Source organism: Notolepis coatsorum (assembly GCF_963971535.1).
Source record: "Notolepis coatsorum genome assembly, chromosome: 9".
NCBI lineage: Eukaryota > Metazoa > Chordata > Actinopteri > Aulopiformes > Paralepididae > Notolepis > Notolepis coatsorum.
The window spans coordinates 74,337,415-74,363,404 of NC_140173.1; the positions used below are offsets into that span (position 1 = coordinate 74,337,415).

Consider the following 25,990-nt stretch of genomic DNA (forward strand, 5'->3'; position numbering starts at 1 on the left):
ACCACTCTTCATTCGTTTCCATGATGGTAGTTTGGTATGGGCCCCGGTAGATTTAGTTTGGTGTTGCCTTCATTCTCATACACCGTACGCCAGTGCCCAGTGTCCCCCCTCCCTACCCAACCCCCCCCCACTCCAATGTACAGCCCCCACCCACCCACCCAACCCCACCCCACCCACCCAACCTCCTCCAATGTACAGTTTCTACGTCAAATGTATATACACTGTTTTTCTGGACACTTTTGTATCACAAACAGTACTGTATTTGCAAATCTGATATGTCATAAATGTATAGATGTAGCAGTACTGTCTATCTGTATGTCATGTATGTCATATATGTTATGATGAATTGAAAATGGGGGACCCTGATGTAAACAAGACGAAAGTCTTTCTCTGGTCTGCATCCCCTTAACAATTGTATGTATTGAGCTGTACTGTACCCATTCTGCAATCTGTTAATAAACTTTTCAATCAATCAATCAATCACTCCAGCAGAGGGCGCTGCAGGATCATAATATGAATGTTATATAGAGGTTTGTCTATCATCTCATGCACACTTGGATGACACAAGATGGCACTGTTATTTGTTTACATTGTGAAAAGTGGAGTAGGCTACTCTCTAGAGACCAGTTGTCTTCAATATATAGATATATAATGTATTATGTACTGATATCAATCAAATAAATTAAATGTTTTTTAACCACCACTGTCACCTACCATGTCATGATGACCATAAATCAGATTTACTGTGATTTGTTGAAGATTTATTGCCATATTGTTTATAGATCTAATGCAATACTGATGCTAAGCACAAAATGGCTTATTACACATTTAAATCACGACATGTTATCCCATTTCTCTTTGGAGTTGTACTTTCCAAGGCTTAAAGGGGAACTATCTTATAAATGGCCTTTTTCAGTGTTTAGCATTGTTTCCTAGCTATGTGGACTTATATTAATAGGATCTATGTCTCTAATTCTCATATTGGCGCATTCTTCCAATTCTTCTCTCACAATATTCACCCTCACTGAACTGAGTCATCTGAAAATGTGCATATCTGTGATGTCAGAGATTTCTCAGCTGCATAATAATGTGGCAGTTGGTGTGGCAGTTGGCACCAGGCCACACAGTGGTTGGAGCCCAGCCTCAAAACGGCTTAAGATCTTGAGGTAGAAAAATTCTGTTTTTGAGTACTTGATTAGAAATACAAAACAATGATTTAAAAAAAAAATAAAAAAAAAACCTTACAGAGGTGTTCCATAGACTCACATGAATTGTGTAAAAGTGCCCAAATAGTGAAAGAAATAATAAAATAGTTCACCTTTAATATTCAACCTGTAGTTGTTGACAGATAAATGGTGAAGAGGTCAGCACAACAAAGCAGACATGTAACCTATAATAGGTTGTTGTTGACTCTTTTGACTTGAGTGGCACATGCGGGTCAGCCCCCTACTGTGATGTAATGATAATAATATGTAAATGTCCTAGCCTGCCCCCCCCCCCCCTCCCCCCCCCCCCCCCCCCCCCCCCCACCAGACAGAACAAGATTTGGCCAGCCTAATCCTGAGCAGAGCTGCTCACTTCCAAATCTCACATGTCATGAATTCCAGCACTGACTGACACAGGGGAGAAACTCAGTTGTGTTGACAGTTAGGAGGACCAGAGGCAGTTGACTCTTTTCGTAAACAAAATATTCCTCTATTTGAAGTTAGGCATTCATTTATTTCTTAATTTCCTCTGTCTTAATTGTTTGGGTTTAGGGGATTTTAATGCCATTGCCCCACTGAGATAAACCACACACAAACAGATGACTAGGCTGACAAAAAGCAAGTGTAACAGGACACTATATTTTAGATTATGCTAATGAAAAAAAAATCCTGAATAGTCACCAGAATATGTACTGAGATGATCTGAGCGCAAGAGGATCTTTAGGGATCTGACTGAGCCCAGGTCTACAATGATCTTGTGGAGTTAATTGGTCCAACAAGATGGCTAAACATTGCCCATAGATGACTCCACTTTTATTGGGGAAGGAGGTTATTAAGACTGTGACAGACGTCAAGGGTAAACCAAATATAGTCTGTTGATCATTGTATGAATCAACATCAATAGGCTTTGAAAACATATGTGCTAATGGTTCATATTTAGAATTTCAGATCTATACCTACTCTATGGGGGGGGGTAACCTATATAGCCTACCAACAGAGTGGGAATACAAGCATGCCAATAATGTAGTAGAAAGCATGAGGGCAAACATTGTATCTGTTCACAGATATACACAAATACTATTCTGTACTGTAGCTACTATTGCTGTGTAGGTTATTATAGTGGACGTAATTTTTTTTAAATAATTATACATTCCCAAATCCAAATGCATTTTAAAATAATAGTAAAGGGCTAAATCGTGTTTGGTTTTTTCATCACCCAGCCGCATATTATTATGCACCAGAAACAGAAATAACAAAGTTGCAGCAAAAAGAGCCTTTCAGTATGATGACAGCACTGCAAACATAGCTATACAAGCAGGAACATAGTTGTTCTCTTTGGATCGGATGGATGTCTAATAATAATTATATAATAGTGTTGCTGGGTAAAGTATGAAACGTCCTTCGAACCCCTCCCTGGGTGACTTTACTATAGCTCGTCTCCTGTCTCCACTACAACACTACACACCGAATCCAGTACTTTTCCATCAAGTAGCGCGCAGCTCGGTCACGTGACGACAGGGGGGGAAAACGCTGTCATGTTTGCATCCCGATTCCTCATTGACAGCAGCGGCAGACGACATGATGGGTGCATTACTTTCTAAATTTGTTATTTTGGACAATGTGTCCGAGGTTATACGTTGTGTGGCTACTGTAAACTAAATATTGCAGTGAGTGTGTGATACCCAACAGATATTTTATTATATTCGAACAATTCTCCCTTCAGGTCGTTTCTTCTAACCTCGTGCGTGTCCGTGATGATCATGTAACCACGCCCACTCGTGGCTGGTGGAAAACTACCAGCTTGTTGCAAGCAACAGGCAAACGCTTGGTAATTGTGTTTTATAATAACAGGGGTTCAGACCTACAATGCATCTAAACACATACACTGCTATTGGGGAAATAAATACATCCAGAACACGCGTGCAGTACGCGTTTAATGGACATGTTGTGACAAAGTGCAACTATACCGACATATCGAATGTACAGACAAAAACAACAGCACACAGTGAATGAATGAATTAATGAAAACTTTATTTAAGATTGCAGAATGGGTACAATACAGTACACGGCTCAATACACACAATTGTTAAGGGGATGCAGACCAGAGAAAGACTTTCGTCTTGTTTACATCAGGGTCCCCCATTTTCAATTCATAGTGACATTTATGACATACACAACATACTTGACATTTATGGCATAGGGACATACAGGTATTTAGTACAGTGCATTGAACCGTGACAATAAACACATTAATAAGTGGCAACAACATCATATATTGGGTGTGCTATGTGTCTTTCTGCTTGCTGGAGAAGACAAGTCATCGAGCAGAAGAAGTCCATTCTGCAAGAAGTAGGGAGTCTGCCCTCCTTTTTCTCCTCCACGGGCGGAGTGTAGGGCGCGTGGGGCGAATTGAAATATAGACTGACAGGTGAGTTATCCAATGGGATACGAATCAGGAAGTCCCTCTCGTAGATCTAGTACCAATCAGAGTAGACGTGGGCGTGACTCTGGTCCAAACTTTTCCGCGGCGCCGTTGGGCTGCGAAACTAAACCGAGAGATGGAACCTCCCGGTCTGAGCCGGTTTCAGCCGGTTAGTGAGGACAGAGAGGAGGCACGACACCACCGTCTCCACCCGCCGCCGCCCCGCCGCTGCAACACCACTCAAGTAAACTATTAATCTGTCAAGAAGCTTTAGTTTATTTCGTATAAGGTGTCGGGATGACATCATAATTATTGCTAAGCTTGCCCGTGATTGTAGTTTTGGAAACAACACCAGTGGATGATAATATCATATCAGCCATCACTCAGTATTGGAGCTGGAGCGTTGTTGGACACAGACACAGGACATCAGATTTGATTTGATTAGCAGTGATACCGAATTGTTCAATCTTATCTTGTAGCATTTTTGTGTGTGCAAACAACACTCCCTTTTCAGCCAGAGCTGAAGGTAGGTAACGTTAACTGCAAACCAGCCATGTTATAATAACTAACGTTATGTGTTGTTGGGGTTTAATGTAAGTTAGATATTATATCCGTTACGTATTTCATGTGCGTATATACAACGTATATACAACGCACATGAAATGGCAAGTGACTAGAAATAGCTAGCTAGTCGGATTAGATGGGAAATGCACACGGTGACGTTAAATGCAAAAGTAAACAGACTTGTGCGTCTTTTAGTGTGCTTATTGCTAATGAGTGGATCATTCAACCGTGAGTGTGTGTGAATGAATGAATGGCTCACCCACCTCTGAGCGGTGCACGTCAAGTTGATGCTGTTGCTAGTTAGCTCACTTTCTAAACTGATGCTCGAGTCGAGTCTGCAGAGACACTGAGGAGTGGAGGATGGGGGTTCTCTTTCCGTGGAGCTACTTGATGTGACAGCTCGGTCTCTAATAATAATGCCAGATTAATATTTAGTATGAAGGAGACTGTGTTAGATGTTAGATGTGCGCCAGTCACCCGCCTTCTCCTTCTTGGTTGGAGCGTTGCCTGGTTGTCAAGGTGATGGTGCCAAGCCAAGGAAGGACCACTAAAGTAGCTAGCGAGGAGCAAGAGTAACATTACCTGGTTAGATCGTCTCTAGACGAGTCGACTCGCTTGAGTGAACTGGCACATTTGCATGTGGTTTGTTAGCCATGTCAAATCATCAACCAGTTCAGTGACGTCTAACATTATGCTAACACAGTGGGACGAACGAAGCTATATTTTCAACACGTAACGTTATGCTATCAGCCCCACTTTCCTGGTGGTCACTTTCTAGAACTGCACACTGACTCCCTGTCATGTGCAGATGTAAACAACGTGACGTCGCCTCTAGCATATCCGGCCCACGTGGTTCGGTCAGCGCGCTTGTACGACTGCGCACGTTTTCTAGTCCACTACAGTAGAAAGGAGTGGGCGGTTTTTAATGCAATCTGTCTGTGCATTTTAGATTTGACACCAGTGATCATGTATTTAACGTTAATGCTAGGGACAGTGTTAAGATATTTGTTTATACAAGGTCATGGAGGTGGGGGGGGTTAGGTTTACTTTATTTGATCAAGGGGGACAGTGTACACTAATAAAACATTTTACAAATGTAAATGCACCCAGTTTTAGCCAAAAGGCTAATTTCCATTGGCAGTCCTCCTGCCAGAAGGTACAGGCTAAAATCCTGTGTGAAAAAAGGGTTGGGGGGGGGGGGGTCAGTGACCGTTTCTTCATTGCTAATGCATTCACCTTTTGCAGCTGGTTTAGTGGCAGAATGGGTGGACACGATAATGACCTGAAGTGTCAAGTGTCAGATATTTTAGTCAAGTCTTAAGAGAATTAATGGTTCATTTGACTCTGCAACAGGAGTCCTGGGTTCAAGTCTTACATTTGGATACAGAAACTGTCATTTCCATTTGCTGCCAAATTGCACAATATAGCATGTCCCGGCAGCAACTGTGCCTGCTCAGTTTTTTTGGTTACTTATTCAACTGTATTGATGAGATGAAAGCGGTTAATTCTAACCATTGAGCGTGGGTGGGGCAGGGCAGGTTAGAAGGTAGTCAGCTGTTTGGAATTGTGTGCCCAAACACACGGTTCACATGACTTTGCCTGTTGAATTTTTTCTATGCTCTCAGAACCCCCCTTCCCCTGTCCTTGCAGAGCTCCATGCCAGCAATTATGACAATGTTAGCAGACCATGCAGCACAGCAGCTGCTGGACTTCAACCAGAAGCTGGATATCAACCTGCTGGATAACGTGGTGAACTGTCTATACCATGGGGCGGGACCACAGGTAGGTGGTGTACTAGTAGATGGATTTTTAGCTTGGTGATGTAAGCTACATATATGTTACAAGATTATACCTTATCGGCATGAAAAAACAACCATGACTGGTGGTGACACGTTGCACAACAGATGCCTTTTTATCTTTTGTCAAAACAGACCGCTGGAAATGGCTGAAGCCTGTTTTCTCAAATACATTTGCTGTTTTATTTGCGGGTCTCTTGGATGTGTATGTTTTTTTGTGTATGCTTTCCAATCTAATGCCAAGTGTTCCTGCATTACAGCAAAGAATGGCACAAGAGGTGCTGACACACTTGAAAGAGCACCCGGATGCCTGGACGAGAGTGGACACTATATTGGAGTTCTCCCAGAACATGAACACCAAAGTAAGACCGCCCCAGCCCAGATAACACTGGTGGAGGGACACTCATCTCTGTACTCTGAGGAAGTGCCGTATGCTGTTAGAACCTCAAGACCCAGTTTAGAACATTTCTCAATGGTGTGGTCTGTGGAAACCTATCGGGTCTCTCTCCCTTTGTCACAATTTTACTCAATGTCAGATTCGCATTGGCCAGAAGGATGGTGGACGATAACTCCTCCAGTGGCGTCAATGTAATCTCAATTCCAAATATGCCTTTTGAGGTTCCACCCTATCGGGGGTTTGGGATGGGGACGAGTATGTTCCTCCCGTTCCAGCCATCTTTCAGTCCCATCAGTTGAATGGAACTTGGGGGGGGGGCAATTTGGAGTTCTGAAAAGGAGTTGTAACAGCAATACGAGCCCCCGCATTCTCCTATCCCTTCCATTTGTTAACTCACAAGGTCTCGGTTTAGGATCCTCCTCTGTATGTCTGCAGTGAAATGCTCATTGTGCACCCCCCCCCCCCCTATTGCACCCACTCAGCTGATAAAGCAAGCTGCCTGTGCATACTGAAAACCCAGTGATCCAGTCCTCAGTCAGGGACGCCTACTTCCTTACTGATGAAGCAAAAAGAAAAAGGATGGCATTAGATTGGTCATGTTAAGACAGGCCAGTGGAGTTTCATCCTGGTACCCATCATAATGTGCCATCGTGGAAAGGGTTATGTACTTCAATATGTAATGTGCAGTGCATTCAAGACTTCCTCAAAGTGATGGTAACATTTGGCTTTTTTTTGTCCCTTTTTATTTTTAAATGTTTTGCTTGCCTGTAAGATTGCTCTTAAAACACTGACATTCATTACTAATGTCTAAGTTGATCTATCAACAGTATTTGTAGTTTCAAAATTGTAACTTGTCAACCCCCCCCCCCCCCCCCAAAATGAGGGCATTAGAGGAAGAGAGAGGAAACAGAAAAGGTAAACACCTCTTGAATTCTGCATTCACCTTTTTTTCATTTGTTAAAAAAAGAAAAGAAAAATAGTGCATAATTTAAAAGCACTTAAAAGAACATTTGGCTTTTTTCCCCATTTATCGATTAATTTCACTGATGATCATTATGTGAAGAAATTGAATGAATTCAAGTTGTGACTATTTGATATTAATCACAATGTTCCATTATGTTGATTGCTTGTAATAGGAAGAAAAGGGGTGTGTCATCCTGTGCATCTTGACACAGCTAGGCTTTGACGGCAGGCCTCCACAAGGTCTACCCTTTTGATTCCCTTTGACTGAATTCTGTTCATCCGTTTCTATTGCATCTGTTTCATTGGGCAGAGGGAGGGTGCAGACTACAGTCTGTAGGCTCCATTGTAGAGAGACCATCTATTGATGACTAATATTTCACCTGTAGGGATCATGGCTCTGCCTCTCTCCCTCCTTCCTATAATGTCCCCCCCCCCCCCCCCCCATGCCTCCTCTCCTCTCTGATCCCCTCAAGACTGTCTCCAAGACCTTAATGATGTGCTGGTGGCAGAAAAAAAAATTGTGAGGTCTTCTTGCCCTGCCGATAGCTTCTCTCTTCTTAACTCTTGTGTTGTTCTTGTGTACTGTGTGGCAATTAAAGGTGAAATTGAACGGTTCCATAAGTGTTTGCAAAGGCTATAAGTAAACACCTTTTTATTGGTGCAAAGTCAGTCAGAGTGACGGTTAGGGGATTTCACCTTTAATCCTCCCAGCATTCATGGTTTGCAACACATTATTGACCCCTGGCTTTAATAACACCCTCTAATGCATCTAATTTACTGTTTTTAAATCATTGTACTCTTTTGAAACGATGATCCCTACAGTTGAAAAGCAGTCAATCTAAATAACCGTAGACCAAGAAGTTCACTAACTTGGAAAACCTTTTTTTGTTTTTGTTTTCATGCTTGACTATAGAGTACAGAGGGATTATATAGGATTTAAATAACCTGTGGTTGGTCTTGCTGTTCCTTATGAGACACACCAGTGAAAGGGGACAACAAGGCGTAATCTAATTCAGGCCTACCCTTTTAGCAACTGAATTTGATTAAGACCTAATGTGTGCTTGAGTATTATGAAAATCGAGTCGGATGTTTTTTTCTGTGTGCTTACTAAAGGGACGTTTAATATAGAGCCCGGCATGTATTGCTATTATCGGCCGATATTGGCTCATCACAGATACATTGGTATTGCCTTTTATGTTACTGATATCCTGCAGTTCGAAGGGCTCTAGTGGGCAATTATTTTAAGCTAGTGCGAAGATACTGCTATCATTAAACTAGATCTTAGATTAGACTCAAATTTATTGTCATTATACAGCACAAGTACAGTACAATGAAAATAAATGTGGCATCCACCCAGAGTGCAAATGTAGCAGTAAAGTTCAACAGCAATATACAATGTACAGGTGATTAAACTGGTTACAAAATATATAAATTAGTACTACTGAGTAATGGTGATAATCAGATGTATGTACAGAGTTGTAGTCTTAATATTTACAGTGATACAGGTATAAAGACACTATGGTAGTAAGTCGTACTGGCCAGCAGCATAACTAGTAAGAGTAGGTAAGGGATATGTACAGATATAGATGTATCTAGAATATGTAAAAAGGATTATATGCATGTATATACAGACTAGGGATGCCCCAATCGATTGGCCAGCGATCGGTATCGGCCGATAATCAGTATAAATATGAGATCGGTGAATTCCGATAATGCTTTATTTTCGCCGATCGTGAAAACCGATCGAAAAACATGATCCAATTCTTAGCGGAGTTCTCACTCGCTGACTTCTCTCTCAAGCACACAGGGCTGCAGCGCACCATCGATGATCGGTATCGGTGGCAAAAAACGTGATCGGGGCATCCCTAATACAGACGGATGAGGATATAATATATATAAGAATGAATATATGAGGTATATACAGCATTATTGTACATTGCTATCATGCAGCGCTGTATGGGTTATATGCAGGTGTATAAGTAGGTATATAAAAGGTATAAAGCCTTGCTAAAATATGTGTGAATATCGGCCGATATAAATATCTGAATTTTGTTTTACTCTCAAATATCCAGTATTGGTCGGGCTCTAGTTTAATATAGATCCCATTATTTCTCAGGCTATTAGACTCGGCCTCGGAGCAGTCGAAGCCTAAACCGGATAACTTTTCTTTGTTCTTCTGCTGACTCACTTTCTGGTGTGATGCTGGGAGAAACAGCAGGACTTCTACAGTGCTCCAGCTTATGCCTGTAGAGAGATTAAATAAAACAAAGTGAATGTGTACATACTACAAAATCTGCATGAAAGATGTGGTTGAGTCCAATATATATATATATATAAATAAAAAAAACTATTTTCAGGCAGGTCTAATTCATAGCAAACTGTTTATAACTGTTTATATTCAAAAGGAACAACACTTATTTGTCCAGTGTTGTTGTTGTGGCACCCTTCCCCCTGACGCTTCTTTCTCCTTGCACATTACAGTACTATGCTCTTCAGATTTTGGAAACTGTTATCAAAACGAGATGGAAGATATTGCCCAGGAATCAGTGTGAAGGTAAGCCCCCTTTCTTCATGGCTTTGTTTGTATACGTTGCACACACACTGTGGTGTGCAAGATATTTTAATTGTGGTGGCGGCGACACTCCTTATTATTGTCGCGACGTGTGGTTGCCAAGTTGAGCGGTAGCCCCCCACTGAGCATGCCGCTTTGTCTTCTGCCCCGCCGGGTCCCACTGGCTGCTGCAGAACGGTTGGATTCTGCACTGTGGCAGTTTTCTAAACGAGAGGAAACGGACAAAACACGCCTCACCACTGTTTGATTTCAAAGCTCTCTGAAAAAGCATCTTTGGGGGGACGTAGAGGAACGGTGTTAAAAAAATATATATATTTTGTTTTACTCGTTTACCTTGCTTTACAAGGTCAAAGTAGGTTTCTATTGGAACTGCTTGTTAATCACCATTGATTATTATGACCAATTTGCAAAGTTGTTTACAGAAGAAATCTACTTTGTGATCGGCTGAGATACAAGGTGTAGTAGGGCTAGACAAACGCTGTTCATTGCATACAGTCCTACAACACCGTCTATAACAGAATTGAAGGCTCAAATGCATATAAGCTATAATCCCTTTCCCTCTTTTTGTCTGTTTTACTAAATTCGTCCTTTGTTGCCACCTACTGTTTTAAGGCTACAATTTGGATGCTCTTGTAGATAAAAAAAAGAAAAGAAAAAAGAGCATCACAGTTTTAGTTCCTGCTTTTGATTATTATTTTACAGATTTTTGTTTGTGCAGTGAATCATTCTGAAATGAAATTGGCAATAATTTCTTTTGTAAATCAGTTAATTCTATTTCTCCCCTTAAAAATCTTTTTTCCTCAAAATTTATTTTTCCTCAATGACCTAAGACCTTCCCCACTTCTAACCGTAGATGCCTGACATTTGTCCAAGTGGCAAACCCAGTGCAGGGCGACTGGCAAGTATGTATTTTCCCCCTTGTGTCAGGGTAGTGCCTTGCTTTCCGGGGTTAGCTCACCACACTCCACCACACATGTTCAGAGAGGTCAGAGTGATGCTATGTAACAGTGTTTCAAAAGCAACGGGACTGGACCCCAAATGGTTCCCCACATTAGCGTAGCACTAGTATGTGAGTTTAAGACTAAACCTACTCACTTGGGTCATGAGCCAAGCTGGCCTGACACGTCAGACCCATGGAACGCTATACAAGGTGGCCTTATGCCGAAAATGGGCATCAATAAAGTTATTTTTGACTTACCGTTGTGGCGTGTTGGGGTCTTGTCTCTAATTCCTGGCACCTCATTAAAGTTTAGGAAAAATACAATCTCTCTGTTTCTATGTACTAGCCAATAGATCTCCCCACTGTAAATACGCCTTGCGCACATGTGGCTAAACTTTAATATAAAAGCCCTTGCATGCACACTGGACAGCCCGTTGCCTCGGTAACACATGGCAACGGTAAGTCAAACTGACTTTATTGTGTAACCATTTTCACCTGTAGGCTATTTGTTTATTTCTCAACGTGCCGCTTTGAGACCCAAAGGCATAGCTAGCTTGTGTAGCGTTCCATGGGTCTGGTGTAGAGAAGAGATAGCTGAAGACATTCGTTTTAAAGCTGCTAACTTCACATTGAGACCTTTTTGTATTTGTAAACATTTGGGGAAAACCTCCACTGAATCATTTAGAATGTATTTTTTGGTAAACATCCCGTGCAAAAACTGCAGTGGCAGTCAATAGTATGCAACTGCAGAGCCGCAGAGCACGGCGCTCTCAGGCCCCGCGCTCTCTCAGGCCCCACGCTCTCTCAGGCCCCACGCTCTCTCAGGCCCACTCAGCAGCGCCACCCACCCAATGGCTGAATTGGAGTATTGCATTGTGCGAGGCCAGATATCTTGAATGAATGCGTTTATTTAAACTTTAATTAACAGATTGAAGAATGGGTACAGTACAGCTCAATACACACAATTGTTAAGGGGATGCAGACCAGAGAAAGACTTTCGTCTTGTTTACATCAGGGTCCCCCATTTTCAATTCATAATGACATTTATGACATACTCAATGCAGTACTGTTACATGTGTGACATACAAGATATGCAAATATACAGTACTGTTAAACAGATCCTAACAGTAAATATATACAAGGGGGAGGGAACTGTACATTTATGATGAATTGAAAATGTGGGACCCTGATGTAAATAAGACGGAAGTCTTTCTCTGGTCTGCATCCCCTTAACAATTGTGTATTTAAGCATTACATCACACGCAGGAGTGGTTTGTGCGCCTCGGGCCTAACGACCACCCCTAGGCATGGTTTATTGGTCACAAATCACGACTGCACGTGGTGTAAAGCTTTTATACAACTGCCAGATTCATCCAACCTTATTTCTATACAATAAACACACATTAATCGAAGATTTATTGAAAAAACCATCCGCCAGAAAAAGTAGTTCCCACAACTACAAAAAAGACAAGTTGCCTCCATGTGGAAGCAGCTTGAAGTGCATCCAACCAAACTAACACATCCAACTGTGTATTATTGGAATGATTGAGAGAAGTTGCCTCATGTGGAAGCAGCTTGAAGTGCATCCAACCAACTAACACATCCAACTGTGTATTATTGGAATGATTGATTGAAAATTTTATTACCAGATGCAGAATGGGTACAATACAGTACGGCTCAATACACACAATTGTTAAGGGAATGCAGACCTACTTTCCATAGAACTTCATTCTTAGATGCTTCTATATAAAGTAGATAAAACAAATTAAAAGGTTTTCTTTGCCCTATAGGAAAAAAAACGTTTTCTTCGCCCTATTTTTTTATTTATTTCTTTTAGCCTAAACTTAACCAGTTGGAAACCAGGGGTACAGTAATACAATTAGCAATCAACCAATCAATCAATTCAATAGACCATGCTCACTTAAAACAGCGCTGCTTCTCTCTCAGTCTGACTCCCCCGCTGTTGCAGACAGGAGTGTGTGTGTGTGAATGTGAACGTGTACGTGTGTGCGTGTGTGTGTGTGTGTTTGTGGGTACGCCAGCGTCGGACAGTGTGAGAGTGAACGCTGCAGTCAGTGGGAAGGAAGTAGAAATTTAAATCAATCAATTAATCTATCAATCAAACCGCGATTTTTCTTTTGTTCTAGATTGCCTCAAGACCCATCAATTACATCATCCAACATTGTTTAAAGGACTAACACATTCCCCTTGACAGAATCGCTTCATATTTAGTCGTTATGGTGCTTTCAACATAACCATTTGTTGTCCGCGATCTTGTTTTCTCCCGGAGTGAGCCGGGGAGGGTTATGTGATTCGGTTGTGGGCGGGTCCTGAGCCCAGGACCGTGGATTGTTGCCAATAAAGACGTGTGAATGGCCAATCAGAATCGAGAAATTTGCATGCCGTTGTATAATGAGCTGTACTGCAGATTTTGACAACAAAATTAACAATAATGCCGCAAGTTCTGTTATATTTCAATTGCCTTACTTATTTACTTATTCATCATAAATGTACAGGTCCCTCCCCCTTGTATATATTTACTGTTAGGATCTCTGTTTAACAGTACTGTATATTTGCATATCTTGTATGTCACAAATGTAACAGTACTGCATATATGTATGTCATGATTAGATTAGATGATTAGATTCGATTTTTATATCTATATACCCATTCTGCAATCTGTTAATAAAAGTTTTCAATCAATCAATCCTATATTTATATTAATTTGTTGTTATTCAAGTGTTAGTTATGCTAACGTAACGTTACTTACGTTCGATCCAGGAAGAGTAGTCTCACTTTGGTGTAGAGACTAATGGGGATCCACAATAAAACAGCCTCGTGCTAACCTCGGTCCCAGTTTTATCTCATCCGTGCACAGCCTCGTGCTGCTGCAATACCAATCAGATTGTTTCCCCAAGATGGCGCCGGCCTCGTGACCCAAATCAGCCATTGGGTGGGTGGCGCTAAGATGGCGGCGGCCTCGTGACCCAAATCAGCCATTGGGTGGGTGGCGCTAAGATGGCGGCGGTCTCGTGACCCAAATCAGCCATTGGGTGGGTGGCGCTAAGATGGTGGCGGCCTCGTGACCCAAATCAGCCATTGGGAGAGCGTGGGGCCCGAGAGCGCGGGGCCTGAGAGCGCGGGGCCTGAGAGCGCTGTGCTCTGCCTGTCTGCAGATGGATGCTTCTCGTGGCAGTAGCGAATTGTGAATTGGCCTATCTCAAGCCCCGCCCTCTTTTTGTGTTCCTCCAATGACAACCGTTGCTTCCCTTTTGTCCGAGGGAAGCAACAGTTGTGATTGGAGGATCCGGAAAAGAGGGCAGGACTTGAGATGGGTCAATTGAGAAGTGCACTCTGGCTGCCTGGGGCATGTTAGTCAGTGACTAACAAAAATTAACTAGTTCAGAGTCAGACAGCCCACCAGCTCAGGATGTGTTTTTGGATTGTAGCTAGTGGTTTCTCCGTACAGGCAAACATCATTCTCTCCTTTCCTCTGTTTGCTTGCAGGAATAAAAAAGTATGTTGTTGGTCTCATTATCAAGACGTCGTCTGACGCAACAAGTGTGGAGGTGAGTTGAAATGTTGCATCTTAATTATGACTGGGCAATATATATATATATATATATCGTGAGTTATGGTGCACAATTTAGGTGTCTCAATAATTGATGGTAAATAATAAATATGAAGTAAAATTTATTTAATTGATCACACAACGATTTTCCATACCCAAGCAGATTTCCTCATATACAGTATATTGATATTGAAAAAGATTCCATCCGATCATCGTGTTATTTATATTTTTCCACATCGTCCGGTCCTAATCTAAACTAACTGAATAAAAACGTCATGATGATTGTAGTGCTGCACAAATGCTGGTTCTGGTATTGCTGATACTACTAGTGTATCATGGTATCCCATCAGTGAAGTGCATTGATGTTTACCAATTAATTACACTGCAAAATCAGACAAATGTGCCAAATGTAATAGAACGCCATTTACAATGTATCTAAAATTGTATTATTCATATATACACCCCACCCCCCACACAGTTTGCTAAGTTTGCCTTAATGGCCAATATCAAGAAAAGTACATGGATCTGTACTTGTTGAGTACTTAATTAAATACTTGTACTTTGTTAACAAACAATTTTATCAGATTATTTCAATCTATGGTGGGATGGTATGCTATGATAGATTAGCAATTTGTATAGTATAATTAGGGAATGTTTATGTTTTGTCACAGATAAAGAAAGTATGTTTCACTTAGAATGGATATCTTTATTTATTAATATGAAAGAGAATTTTAATAATCAATTTGGAAAAAAATATCCCCTCATACCTTTCTGCATCCCTTACCTTTGCCAACGTCGGTTGGTGTCCTGAAGGCATTTGCCATGAATTAAACATTGGTGAAAGCTGTGATCAGAATGAAAAGCTGAAAGTTAACCATTACATAACCATGATGAAATACAGGCTGGTATCTATCTGTAATAAAAACCGCGAACAGGTTTAAGTGAATTGTGACAGTTTGTATGACACTACAACACAAGATGTATCCCTGCTTATTTATTTCAGAAAGAAAAAGTGTACATTGGAAAGCTGAACATGATTCTTGTTCAGGTAAGAATTCTAGGCCACGGGCCAATGACTGCTGAATGGACGTGCTCTTGTTATATTTAAAACTGAACATTGGGGCGGTCCTATTATTTGCAATAAATTAATAAACAGCTTGCACACCGCAAGGCTCCACCACTTACTTACCTATTGCGCCATAGTAAGTAGTGATGTTTCGAGCTACTGCTCTTCTTCAGACTAAACATACATACTAAGTTGCCGTCTTCAAAATAGATTGTATGCTTTGGTCACATGATAAAAGGTGCAATACCCATTTTACACCTCTGATATTAACAAGCTATACATAGAAAACGCATGTTATGAGAACATATATGCCCATATATACAGACTACATCCATGTATATACAGTATATATATATATATATATATATATATATATATATATATATATATATATACATATATGTGCACACACACATACATGATGGGATACATAGCTCTGTATTCATAAAATTCAAGAGTGTGAGGTGACACTCAAAGAATATCCCCAGAAAGAACCATAAATATATGTATAGAAATATGTATATATTAAGAGGAAGACACCCAATAGGGTCCATAACCACCGTCCGGCTTGTAGGCCGTCATCAAGTCTGGGAAAAGACTAAAGTGGTGCCTCTATTTGTTCTATATGTGGTGCAATTTTAGACATAAATTCGTTTGTCTATGTATGTTAATTTGCTCACTTTGGGCTCAGCACCTGCCTTCTTTGGTTGGGATGTGTGTGTGCATACTCCTACTCCTATTATTTATATCTCGGGGATCGTTCCTCCCTTACCCGTACCACCTACCATATCACCTATATCTCAAACCCCGCCCTTTTTCCTTGACCCCCCCCCCCCCCCCCCCCTCTCTCAAACCACACCCTCTTTTCTCGCCCCCTCACCCCAATCACCACTGTTGCTTCCCTCGGACAAACTTTGTTTGTCAATTGTAGTGCTGGTTTTTGCAAGTGTGGGGGCATGCACACGAGTGGCTGTCTGTCTGACTATAGTTGCATGAGTGACTTTGCATAAAGGTACTAAGAGGAGTCACTGCCCACGTCAGCACAGCTGACATTGTTTTGTTTCCAGAGATCATCCACTTTGGGTCTCCAGATTCCAGATATTCAGGAATGTGTATGCAATGCAAGCTGTGTGTTTGTCTGCATGCATGTAAATAATATTTGAGTTTTGTTCTGCATGCAGCACGTGTATAGTACCCCATGAATGTCACAGAAGGGTATGTCCCTGTCCTTAGATCCTGAAGCAGGAGTGGCCTAAGCACTGGCCTACCTTCATCAGTGACATAGTGGGGGCCAGCCGTACCAGTGAGAGCCTGTGTCAGAACAACATGATCATCCTGAAGCTGCTCAGCGAGGAGGTGTTTGACTTCTCCAGTGGCCAGATGACCCAGGTTAAAGCCAAACACCTCAAAGACAGGTCAGCTTACTGCACCCTACGGAACCTCACTCAACATTTGAACCCTTGTCCTGGAAAACCCATACAACTCAGTTTTTTAAGATTCGTTGGACAGCCCATGTATTTTCACTTGTATAGTCAATCCAAATCACGTGGGAGTGTGAATGCGATATATCACAAGAAAGTACTCAACCTCTACTGTCTTTAACCATGAATGAACACAACCCTCTAACTTACCATCTTCAGGTAATAAAGTTTGAAAACATTGTTCCTTTTGTTACACCCGCTAAGTTCCTAGCTTTAAGAAAGACACAGAGTGTAGGTTAATTTAACAATAGTATTTATTATATAAAAGTGGTGGACAAAAATACTATAAGCCCACTTCAACCTCATGTCAGGAACCCCAATCAGCGTTGACCGGGCAGGGTTTGATTCACGGCAACCTGGTGATACTTCACACAATGAAGGACAACGATATCAAATGTCAATAAATAGCACTTCACACAATGAAGGAAAACTATATCACACATCAATAAATACCACTTCACGAACTGAAGAAAAAGAGATATCAAACTTCTCACAATGAAGTAAACGGATATCATACCACTCTGTGATTCAACTTTATCAAACATTGGCACACGTGTGCATAACCACGGCATCCATATAATATGGCACACTAGGCCTGCCCGTATTCATGTCTGAGAGAGGTACCTGGTACATGGGTTGGTGTTATGGTGGGGGGGGAAACGGACACACAAATAAATAAACAAACAAGACTCAATTCTTTTTGCCCGTCTACCGGCCCACTGGCCCGGGCGGATTAGACATAATTATAACTACCAAACAATAAATGAAAACGTGTTTCACGACAAGAGCAGCTGGACCACTGGTGCTCTGCCGGGAAACAAACAACAGTATTAAAACACTTTATTATTAAAACAATAACACACATAATTATTAGACAACATTACATGCTAAAACAAAGTGCTACATTAAAATACCTGGTCCGTCGGTGGTCCTATCCTACCGACTACCTTCAATCCCGCTGGGAACCAGGCAAGTGATCTGGAACAAACACTCCATGTCACACATATTGCACAGCACATATTAAAACCTGCTATTCCTAAACCATAAATACTACCACTGCCTACCGTAGTGTGTAATGCTCGTTCCTGCATCCCGGAGTGAGGTGTGCACCTACCTCACTGCACCGGCCGCAACAAACAATTCAACTCACGTTCCTCCCGCAGGTAGCTCCCTATAACGGAACCTGGCTCATTGAGGCCCCTCCTCCTTTCTCATTACTGCAACCCGCCACACTTTGAAAACCTAAAATGTAGTGAGAGAACATATGGTTCTTCATCTGTGGTACTCTTTTATCAACAGAGATGTTTGGCCCCCAGTTAATGTAATGTATGTTATGACCGCAGGTCTGCTTTTCATACGGTTTCTTGTCTGTTTTATTTCAGCATGTGCAATGAATTCTCCCAGATATTCCAGCTTTGCCAGTTTGTTATGGTAAGAGAAGTGGTCTTTATCCCTCAGCATTATTGCACACCGTCATACGAGTCTTGCCTCTGATTATTTGGTTTTCTTGTCTGCCTGTGTTTGGCCATGACATATTTGCCCTGTGATTTGTTGTACCCTAGGAGAATTCCCAGAATGCCCCTTTGGTTCATGCCACTCTGGAGACACTCCTACGGTTTCTCAACTGGATTCCCCTGGGCTATATCTTTGAAACCAAACTCATCAGTACGCTGGTGTATAAGGTATCTATTACACAGTCTTGCACACTCAAAACATGACATGTTCACTTTGAATCTTCTGGATCTAGCCCGAGATGGACTGTTGAAACAGTGCAAAACCGTTTCTTTGTTAGTATCATTGTGCAAATAAGTATATAGTTTCTTTGTTAGTATCACTGTGCAAATAAGTATATAATTTCTTTGTTAGTATCACTGTGCAAATAAGTATATAGTTTCTTTGTTAGTATCATTGTGCAAATAAGTATATTGTTTCTTTGTTACTATCATTGTGCAAATAAGTATATAGTTTCTTTGTTAGTATCATTGTGCAAATAAGTATATAGTTTCTTTGTTAGTATCATTGTGCAAATAAGTATATAGTTTCTTTGTTAGTATCATTGTGCAAATAAGTATATAGTTTCTTTGTTAGTATCATTGTGCAAATAAGTATATAGTTTCTTTGTTAGTATCATTGTGCAAATAAGTATATAGTTTCTTTGTTAGTATCACTGTGCAAATAAATCTACCGTTTCTTTGTTAATATCACTGCAAATAAGTATATAGTTTCTTTGTTAATATCACTGTACAAATAAGTATATAGTTTCTTTGTTAATATCACTGCAAATAAGTATATTGTTTATTTGTTACTATCATTGTGCAAATAAGTATATTGTTTCTTTGTTAGTATCATTGTGCAAATAAGTATATAGTTTCTTTGTTAGTATTGGTATAAGTCTACCAAACAAACCAAAACAAAGCCCAGGCCACAACCAAGAGAACAATGACAGATTGTTGTGTGGAACCTTCTAACCCAACCTCTGACTCCATCCCCCCATCAGTTCTTAAACGTGCCCATGTTCCGCAACGTGACGCTGAAGGGCCTGACGGAGATCGCCGGCGTGAGCGTCAGCCAGTATGAGGAGCAGTTCGTCACGCTCTTCACCCTGACCATGTGTCAGCTCAAACAGGTGGGCATAAACCATAGCCGCCGCCCGCAATAAAACCGGGAGGGTGGGATTCCGGATCGGCCTGATGGGGGGCGCTACATCGTCTGTTTCATCCGACTTGTGCAATACTTCTGGAGACCACCGGTCCAGTTTTGATTAAACTTGGGAGGAACGATGCACCTTACCACTGCCTAAATTTGCATCGTCTTGTTTCATCTTATGTGATGTCTCAAGACACAGATTCTGACAGAACTTAGGGGAGGGGATACACACCTCTGCATTTACAATTGATTGGCTCACAATTACAGGCCATATATCTGACACCAAAAGTTAGATTGACATGCCATTTTGTACATATATCTAGCTATCCTTGCCCTACAAATCTGCCTTTTAAGATGTATGCCGTATTGGATTTTGGAATTTCTTGAAAATAGTTTCCCCCCCCTGAAAGCAATCTTACTTTTTGATCCATCCACACCAAACTCTGTTTCGAGCTTACCTACAATATACTGTACACTAAATAATTTTGCATGGGGTGGCATCATTGTCACTGATTGGCTCAAAGAGTGACTGCGTAATTTGTGGGGGGCGACATAAGATAAGATAAGATATTCCTTTATTGATCCCCTTGGGGAAATTCACTATTGTGTACTGCTTTGTTGTAACTGGCTTTACTAGAACTTCATCCAGAATCCCAGCCTGTTCCACTGACATTAAACTCGTCACATTCGCAGTATTCAAGCAGAAACGTCTACCTCGTCTGTTGTCTGTTAGATGCTGCCTTTGAACACAAACATCCGGCTGGCCTATGCCAACGGGAAGGACGACGAGCAGAACTTCATCCAGAATCTCAGCCTGTTCCTCTGCACTTTCCTCAAGGAGCACGGCCAGCTCATAGAGAAGAGGCTGAACCTCAGAGAGACACTCATGGAGGTTAGATGGACCCGCCTTTTTACAATCAATATTTTCAGTGTATTCTGTCTGGAACCTGTTGTGTTTATCTAATGGGAATATACATACCAGAAAAAGACACCCAGGTGTCTGGTGAGATGGAGCTGGGGAATTTCATATAGTTTACAGTAGCAAGTTATTTCACAGTGTGAATTGGCAACGGGACACCGAAGTACCGTAATTCCTCTAATAGTAACCGGTATTCAATTAAAAACCGGGTCTCTATTAATGACCGGGTGCGCTGTTGAGCTAAGCAATTATTAGCCGGCCTCCTAATACAAGCCGGGTTTCATGTATATTAGAGTTATTGTTGTTATATGCTGGCCTGGCTGTGCAGTAAATACCATATAATGGTATGGTGTTAATGTTTACCAAGAGAGTAAGCCTACGTCAGAATTGTATAAAACGAAGTTATTATTATTATTATTATTATTATTATTATTATTATACCAGTATTGTGATTGCACTATTTTACTTTATTTTACTTTTTTTGACCACCTGTAATTGCACTGTTTACTACCGTATTTCATACAGTACTTGCTTGGTTTCAATAAATGAACCCAGTACATTTTACTGGGTTCAAACTGACACAAAATGTTGATTTATTCATTATGATCTATTTGAAAATTTGAAATATAGGCCTCTCTCTTATACATGCCTCCTCCTAATACAAGCCTGGTATCCGCTACAGTTGAAACAAATACAAGCCGGGGTTACTATTAGAGGAATTACGGTATGTTCTTTCATAGCGGGCGGCTGAGTTTGTTGCTCGACCAGGGCCGTCTCCAAGTAGCGACTCTGTCATCTGTGCTCTCATTCCTCTCTGTCCTTCATCGTTCCCCCAGGCCCTGCACTACATGCTGCTGGTGTCCGAGGTGGAGGAGACGGAGATCTTCAAGATCTGCCTGGAGTACTGGAACCACCTAGCGGCCGAGCTCTACAGGGAGAGCCCCTTCTCCACCTCCACCTCCCCTCTGCTGTCCGGCAGCCAGCACTTTGACGTCCCTCCGCGCAGACAGCTCTACCTGCCTTTGCTCTCGAAGGTACGACACGTGTCACTGAACACGTCATTGACCCGGTTCAAGCCCCGGAATCTCAATCCGACGGCAGAAACCGATCCCCTGTCAGTCAGCGGTGCAGGAATCCCCGCTGCCCAAGGGAGATATTCTCAGGCAGAAGCTACTCGACTCTGCAAAGTCACGTTCACCGCTTCCCCGCGGGTCGGCATGCATGTGAACCACGGATTCATTGCAAAATCTAACCATCATAGTGAGGTATATCACATGATATTCTCCTGCGTCGTTTAAGTCTGCTGTTTGTTTGGGTGCGTGACAGATTTACTTTTGTCTATAATAGAGATGGATTGAACGGCGACTGTGTGAGAATTGCGCACCGCGAGGCACATACGAGCGTCAAACGCATTTAACGTCATGTCTGGATAACGTTGACAAGGCAAAATCATAATCAAAGCCTTAATGTTGTTATTCATAGCATAAAGAAAGTTATTCAGACATGCTCCTACCTTTAATAATAAAAAAAAATCAGGCCTAATTGATAATAGACACGTATGTGTTCCTGTATGTACTAATATACAGCAACTTATTATTATAATACATTTTTTAGGTAGATGGACAGACACTACAATCTCTCAAAGAATATTTATTTTATTGGGGACTCTCTATTTCCCTGGGATGACCACCTGTGGGTCCCGGGGACTCACTACATTGAAAACCTATTTACATGCATCACTGCTTTTACCAGCGCATGTATTGATTCATTTTCTGTTTGCAAACGTGCTGTACTTGAGCCAATCACAGATGACTGCTGAATCACATGACTGAGCTCCACTGAGCCGCCGCGCTAATCAGTACAAATTAACTCTATGGCGTAAACATGACACACCCCTGACAAAGTGGTTTCAAAACAAAAACAGCTTTTTGTCATATCAGCATCGCTCTTGAGTGTGACCCATTCACCTGACATTTTCGTTTTCTAAGCAGATATACTCTGAACTATTTTTTGCCGAACCACTGCTGCCTGGGCGCAGTGTTTTCATCACCTCAAAAGCCAAGTTTTTCAAAAAAAACAATAGGGCTTTTGAGGTGATGAAATCACTGCGCCCAGGCAGCAGTGATTCGGCAAAAAAATAGTTCCGGCTAACGGTGCGGCTGTTCACTAAGCCTAATGCACGCACAGAGACGAAAAGGGTATGTATCTGCTTGTCTAACGCCAGGCTAGATGGCAAATAAGCGAATTTCCCAAAAAGTTGGCGTGTTCCTTTCGAGAAATGCAAAGATGTCTATTCTGCCCCAGTACTCTGGTCAGGATAGCGATGGCTTTATGCGCACGCAGAGTCTGACGTGGTCGGAAAATTCATCTATATATGCAGTACGGTGAGTACGCACATATGCGTAGAAAGCTGCCTGTCTGGCATCATCCGAATGCTTGTGTGGAGTAGACGAGGCTCTGCTGTTGACATTCATGCGGCCGGGGTACATGTGTTTATAGAGCGGCGTTAAGAGTACATGCAGAGTGCTACTATAAATGTGTGTGTGCCAGTGAGAGTGTCGTTGGATGTGTGTGTGTGTGCGTGTGCTGACATGTGTTTATCCGTTGCGGCAGGTGCGTCTGCTGATGGTGAGTCGGATGGCCAAGCCGGAGGAGGTGTTAGTGGTGGAGAATGACCAGGGGGAGGTGGTGAGGGAGTTCATGAAGGACACTGACTCCATCAACCTCTACAAGAACATGAGGGAGACCCTGGGTGAGTGCTTCAAGCCGTGGGAAAGTGACTCGTGGCGGAGGCCGGGTGTCGAAATTCAATACTTGTATGTTTTATCAATCGAATTGCGTCAATACTAATGAGTATCGAAAAGAATGCTGTGGTGTCGGAAATGTGGTATTGAATGACACTGTCATAGTAGTAGCTGATTTCATCAGTGTCAGTGAGCCAATAAGCACGTTTGTTCCAAGATATAACCTTTCTTCTGTTCCGCCACAATCCAAAACCATCCAAAATGTAGCAACGCCTCTGATTGGCTCACACAGAACATAACTCTGCAAAGTAAGGTATGCGGAAAATCGTTTAACCTCTTAACACATTGACTGCCAGAGTTTCTATAGAACAGTCTGCAGCCTCGGCCAGGGTTTTTGAGCATTCTGACTCATCCCACAGAAAATTCTGTGATATGACTATGCACACAGGGAATATTTCAAAAGACGGATAAAGATCTCTAGTTTAATCAGTGAGTGTCTAGCATGTTCCGTTCTTTCATAGTTGGTAGTTGAATATAGGTTGTTTTCACCAAAAACAGCTGTCTGGGAATAGAAACGAGAAAAACCCATTTTTGTGAAACAAGTCAGAAAAGTGATTTGACCCTTTTTATTTTCATTTCAAACTCAAAGTTTAAACTTTTCAAAGTTATAATAGATCAAATAATAAGTACTGGTTAAAAAATAAACAGATAGAGACAAAGTCACTGTCTGCTTCTTCATTGTGCTAAGCTAGCAGTATAATGATGGAGAGAATAACGATATCATCATCCATACACACGTACCCACACACACATGAGATACGCTTGCTAGCTAGCATATCTCCGGTACCGCTTCAGGTCAGTGTGTGTGCGTGCGGTTACTACAGAGAGACGGAGAGAGACTACAGATTCTCTCTCGTCCTTGCACGCTGGCGGTGTGTGTGTGGTTACTAACGTTACTGTTCTACAACAAAACACGATAACAAAATGGATGTCTTACCACTGGTAAATGGAGAAAGACGTTGTCGGTTTCAACCGGGTGACGATCCATATTTTTTCGGGCACTACGACAGATCCGATTGGCCTCCGGTACCGTTTTAAGGTCCTGTAAAATTCCCAGAAACACAAGCTGCTGTTTCTCTTCGCCATTGTCCACTACAGATTCTCTCTCGTCCTTGCATGCTGGCGGCGTGTGTGCATGTCTCAATCTCTAATACGGGCCGTCACGCACATCGTGTGCACTCGTGGCACTTTGCCAGTGTCTACCGACTCAGGGCTGCATTTTTCGCCAATCATGTAATACACCGTTTGAAAGTTGAATTTGCTGCCTTTCGAACGCCACCTCACTCGACTTTTGTGTGCCTCGGTTCTCGAGTTACATGACGATATGTCAGGCGAGCGTCTTTTTACAGGCCGCGCGTCAAATTACCACGTCTGACTGTATACGCTCTAGAACTGACCAATCACCCCTAATGGCGAAAATGATTGGTCAGCGTTGTAGCCAACGAGTGTCCGCTTCAAACGATACCCCACGTGGGTCGGTGCGAGTGGGGGAAGTACCTGCCCCCCCAACGTTAAGTAACTTGTGTTCCGCTGGGAAAGTTCAGCATCACTGCATACTAAGGCTGTACCGAATGTAATTTTTTTTACATTCGAAGCTTCTATTGAAGTTTTCGAATGAAGCTTCGAATGTCTGTCGTCATATTAGATTATAATTATAATAAATGTGTGTTTTTTTATTAAATCAACTTTCTTTAATGAATATAACTCGTCAGTTTCGTCAACATAAATAATCCAATAAGGGCACGGTTGGTACGAAAGTGATGGTGACATCTTGATGGAGCGCCAAGCAGATGCAGATAGGCTACATCTTTTATGATAAATGTTTTATTAAAAATGTTATGACTAATCATATACTATAATATTAGTGTAGCCTAATCTTTATCTGCAACTGTGAAGAAAACCCCCATTGGTTTAACACATTGGACGCCAGCAGCAGGGGGCGCTGATGGCCTTCAGCGCCAGTGCGTTATTCAATGGATATAGTTTTAGAATGCCAAACTTGCGAGTCCTAAAACTATATTTTATATTATAGCTATGGATCTAATAACGCGGTCGACTGTCAGTGAGTTGCTTCTGATCAACATGCAAAAAACAGATCGTTTTTTATCCGTACATTTCCGTTTTATACTGTTTTGAATATGAGTATAGTTTGAGTGATTCTGAGTAATTCCAGGAAAAGACGAGAAAAAGGCATTTTAGTGTAATCCAGTTATCACGTTGTAATTTTTCAGCTGATTATCTAATCATCCTGAAATCAACGCTAGATTATTGGTATTATGTCTCCGTGTGTATACATGAAATGTTGCTTGAACCGCGGGGCGCTCCCCTGCCACTAACGGTACACAGCACAGACAGAGTCCACACACACAGCTTCGATCGCGGGAGAAATAAATATCAGATCAACGCAATATTGGATATATAGAGTGAGTCCGTACCTGGTCTCTGATGTAATGCAAAAAAAATAATCCAATTATTTGATCGCCATTCCAGTTATCCACAGCGATCCTGTCCCAGACATTACCGAGCGGTACACATGAACGGGCGGGCGGGGTTAGTGTTCCATGCCATCGTTGTAAGCACCTGCCTCGCCTGAGTATTTAAACCGCCCCCACGACTCAGATCGGCTCAGAAAACACACCAGACC

General features: G+C 41.8%; 1 protein-coding gene across 5 annotated transcripts in view; it reads left to right on the forward strand.

Moving 5' to 3' along the window:
* Window positions 1-3,765: 3,765 nt before the first annotated feature.
* The window catches only part of xpo1b (exportin 1 b), a 49,027-nt gene continuing 26,802 nt past the window's right edge, over window positions 3,766-25,990 (forward strand). Inside the window, exons 1-13 of one of the 5 annotated variants that reach the window (XM_084321044.1) lie at window positions 3,766-3,871; window positions 5,817-5,973; window positions 6,248-6,349; window positions 9,829-9,901; window positions 14,367-14,428; window positions 15,434-15,478; window positions 16,730-16,911; window positions 18,360-18,408; window positions 18,540-18,659; window positions 19,475-19,603; window positions 20,357-20,515; window positions 21,379-21,576; window positions 23,156-23,294. In XM_084321044.1, the coding sequence (XP_084177170.1) occupies window positions 5,848-5,973; window positions 6,248-6,349; window positions 9,829-9,901; window positions 14,367-14,428; window positions 15,434-15,478; window positions 16,730-16,911; window positions 18,360-18,408; window positions 18,540-18,659; window positions 19,475-19,603; window positions 20,357-20,515; window positions 21,379-21,576; window positions 23,156-23,294 (1,384 nt within the window). In that variant the 5' untranslated portion in view covers window positions 3,766-3,871; window positions 5,817-5,847. Of the gene's footprint in view, window positions 3,872-3,891; window positions 4,154-5,816; window positions 5,974-6,247; window positions 6,350-9,828; window positions 9,902-10,749; window positions 10,822-14,366; window positions 14,429-15,433; window positions 15,479-16,729; window positions 16,912-18,359; window positions 18,409-18,539; window positions 18,660-19,474; window positions 19,604-20,356; window positions 20,516-21,378; window positions 21,577-23,155; window positions 23,295-25,990 lie in introns of those variants that run through there. The other 4 variants (XM_084321043.1, XM_084321045.1, XM_084321046.1 and 1 more) reach the window with 4 other exon arrangements.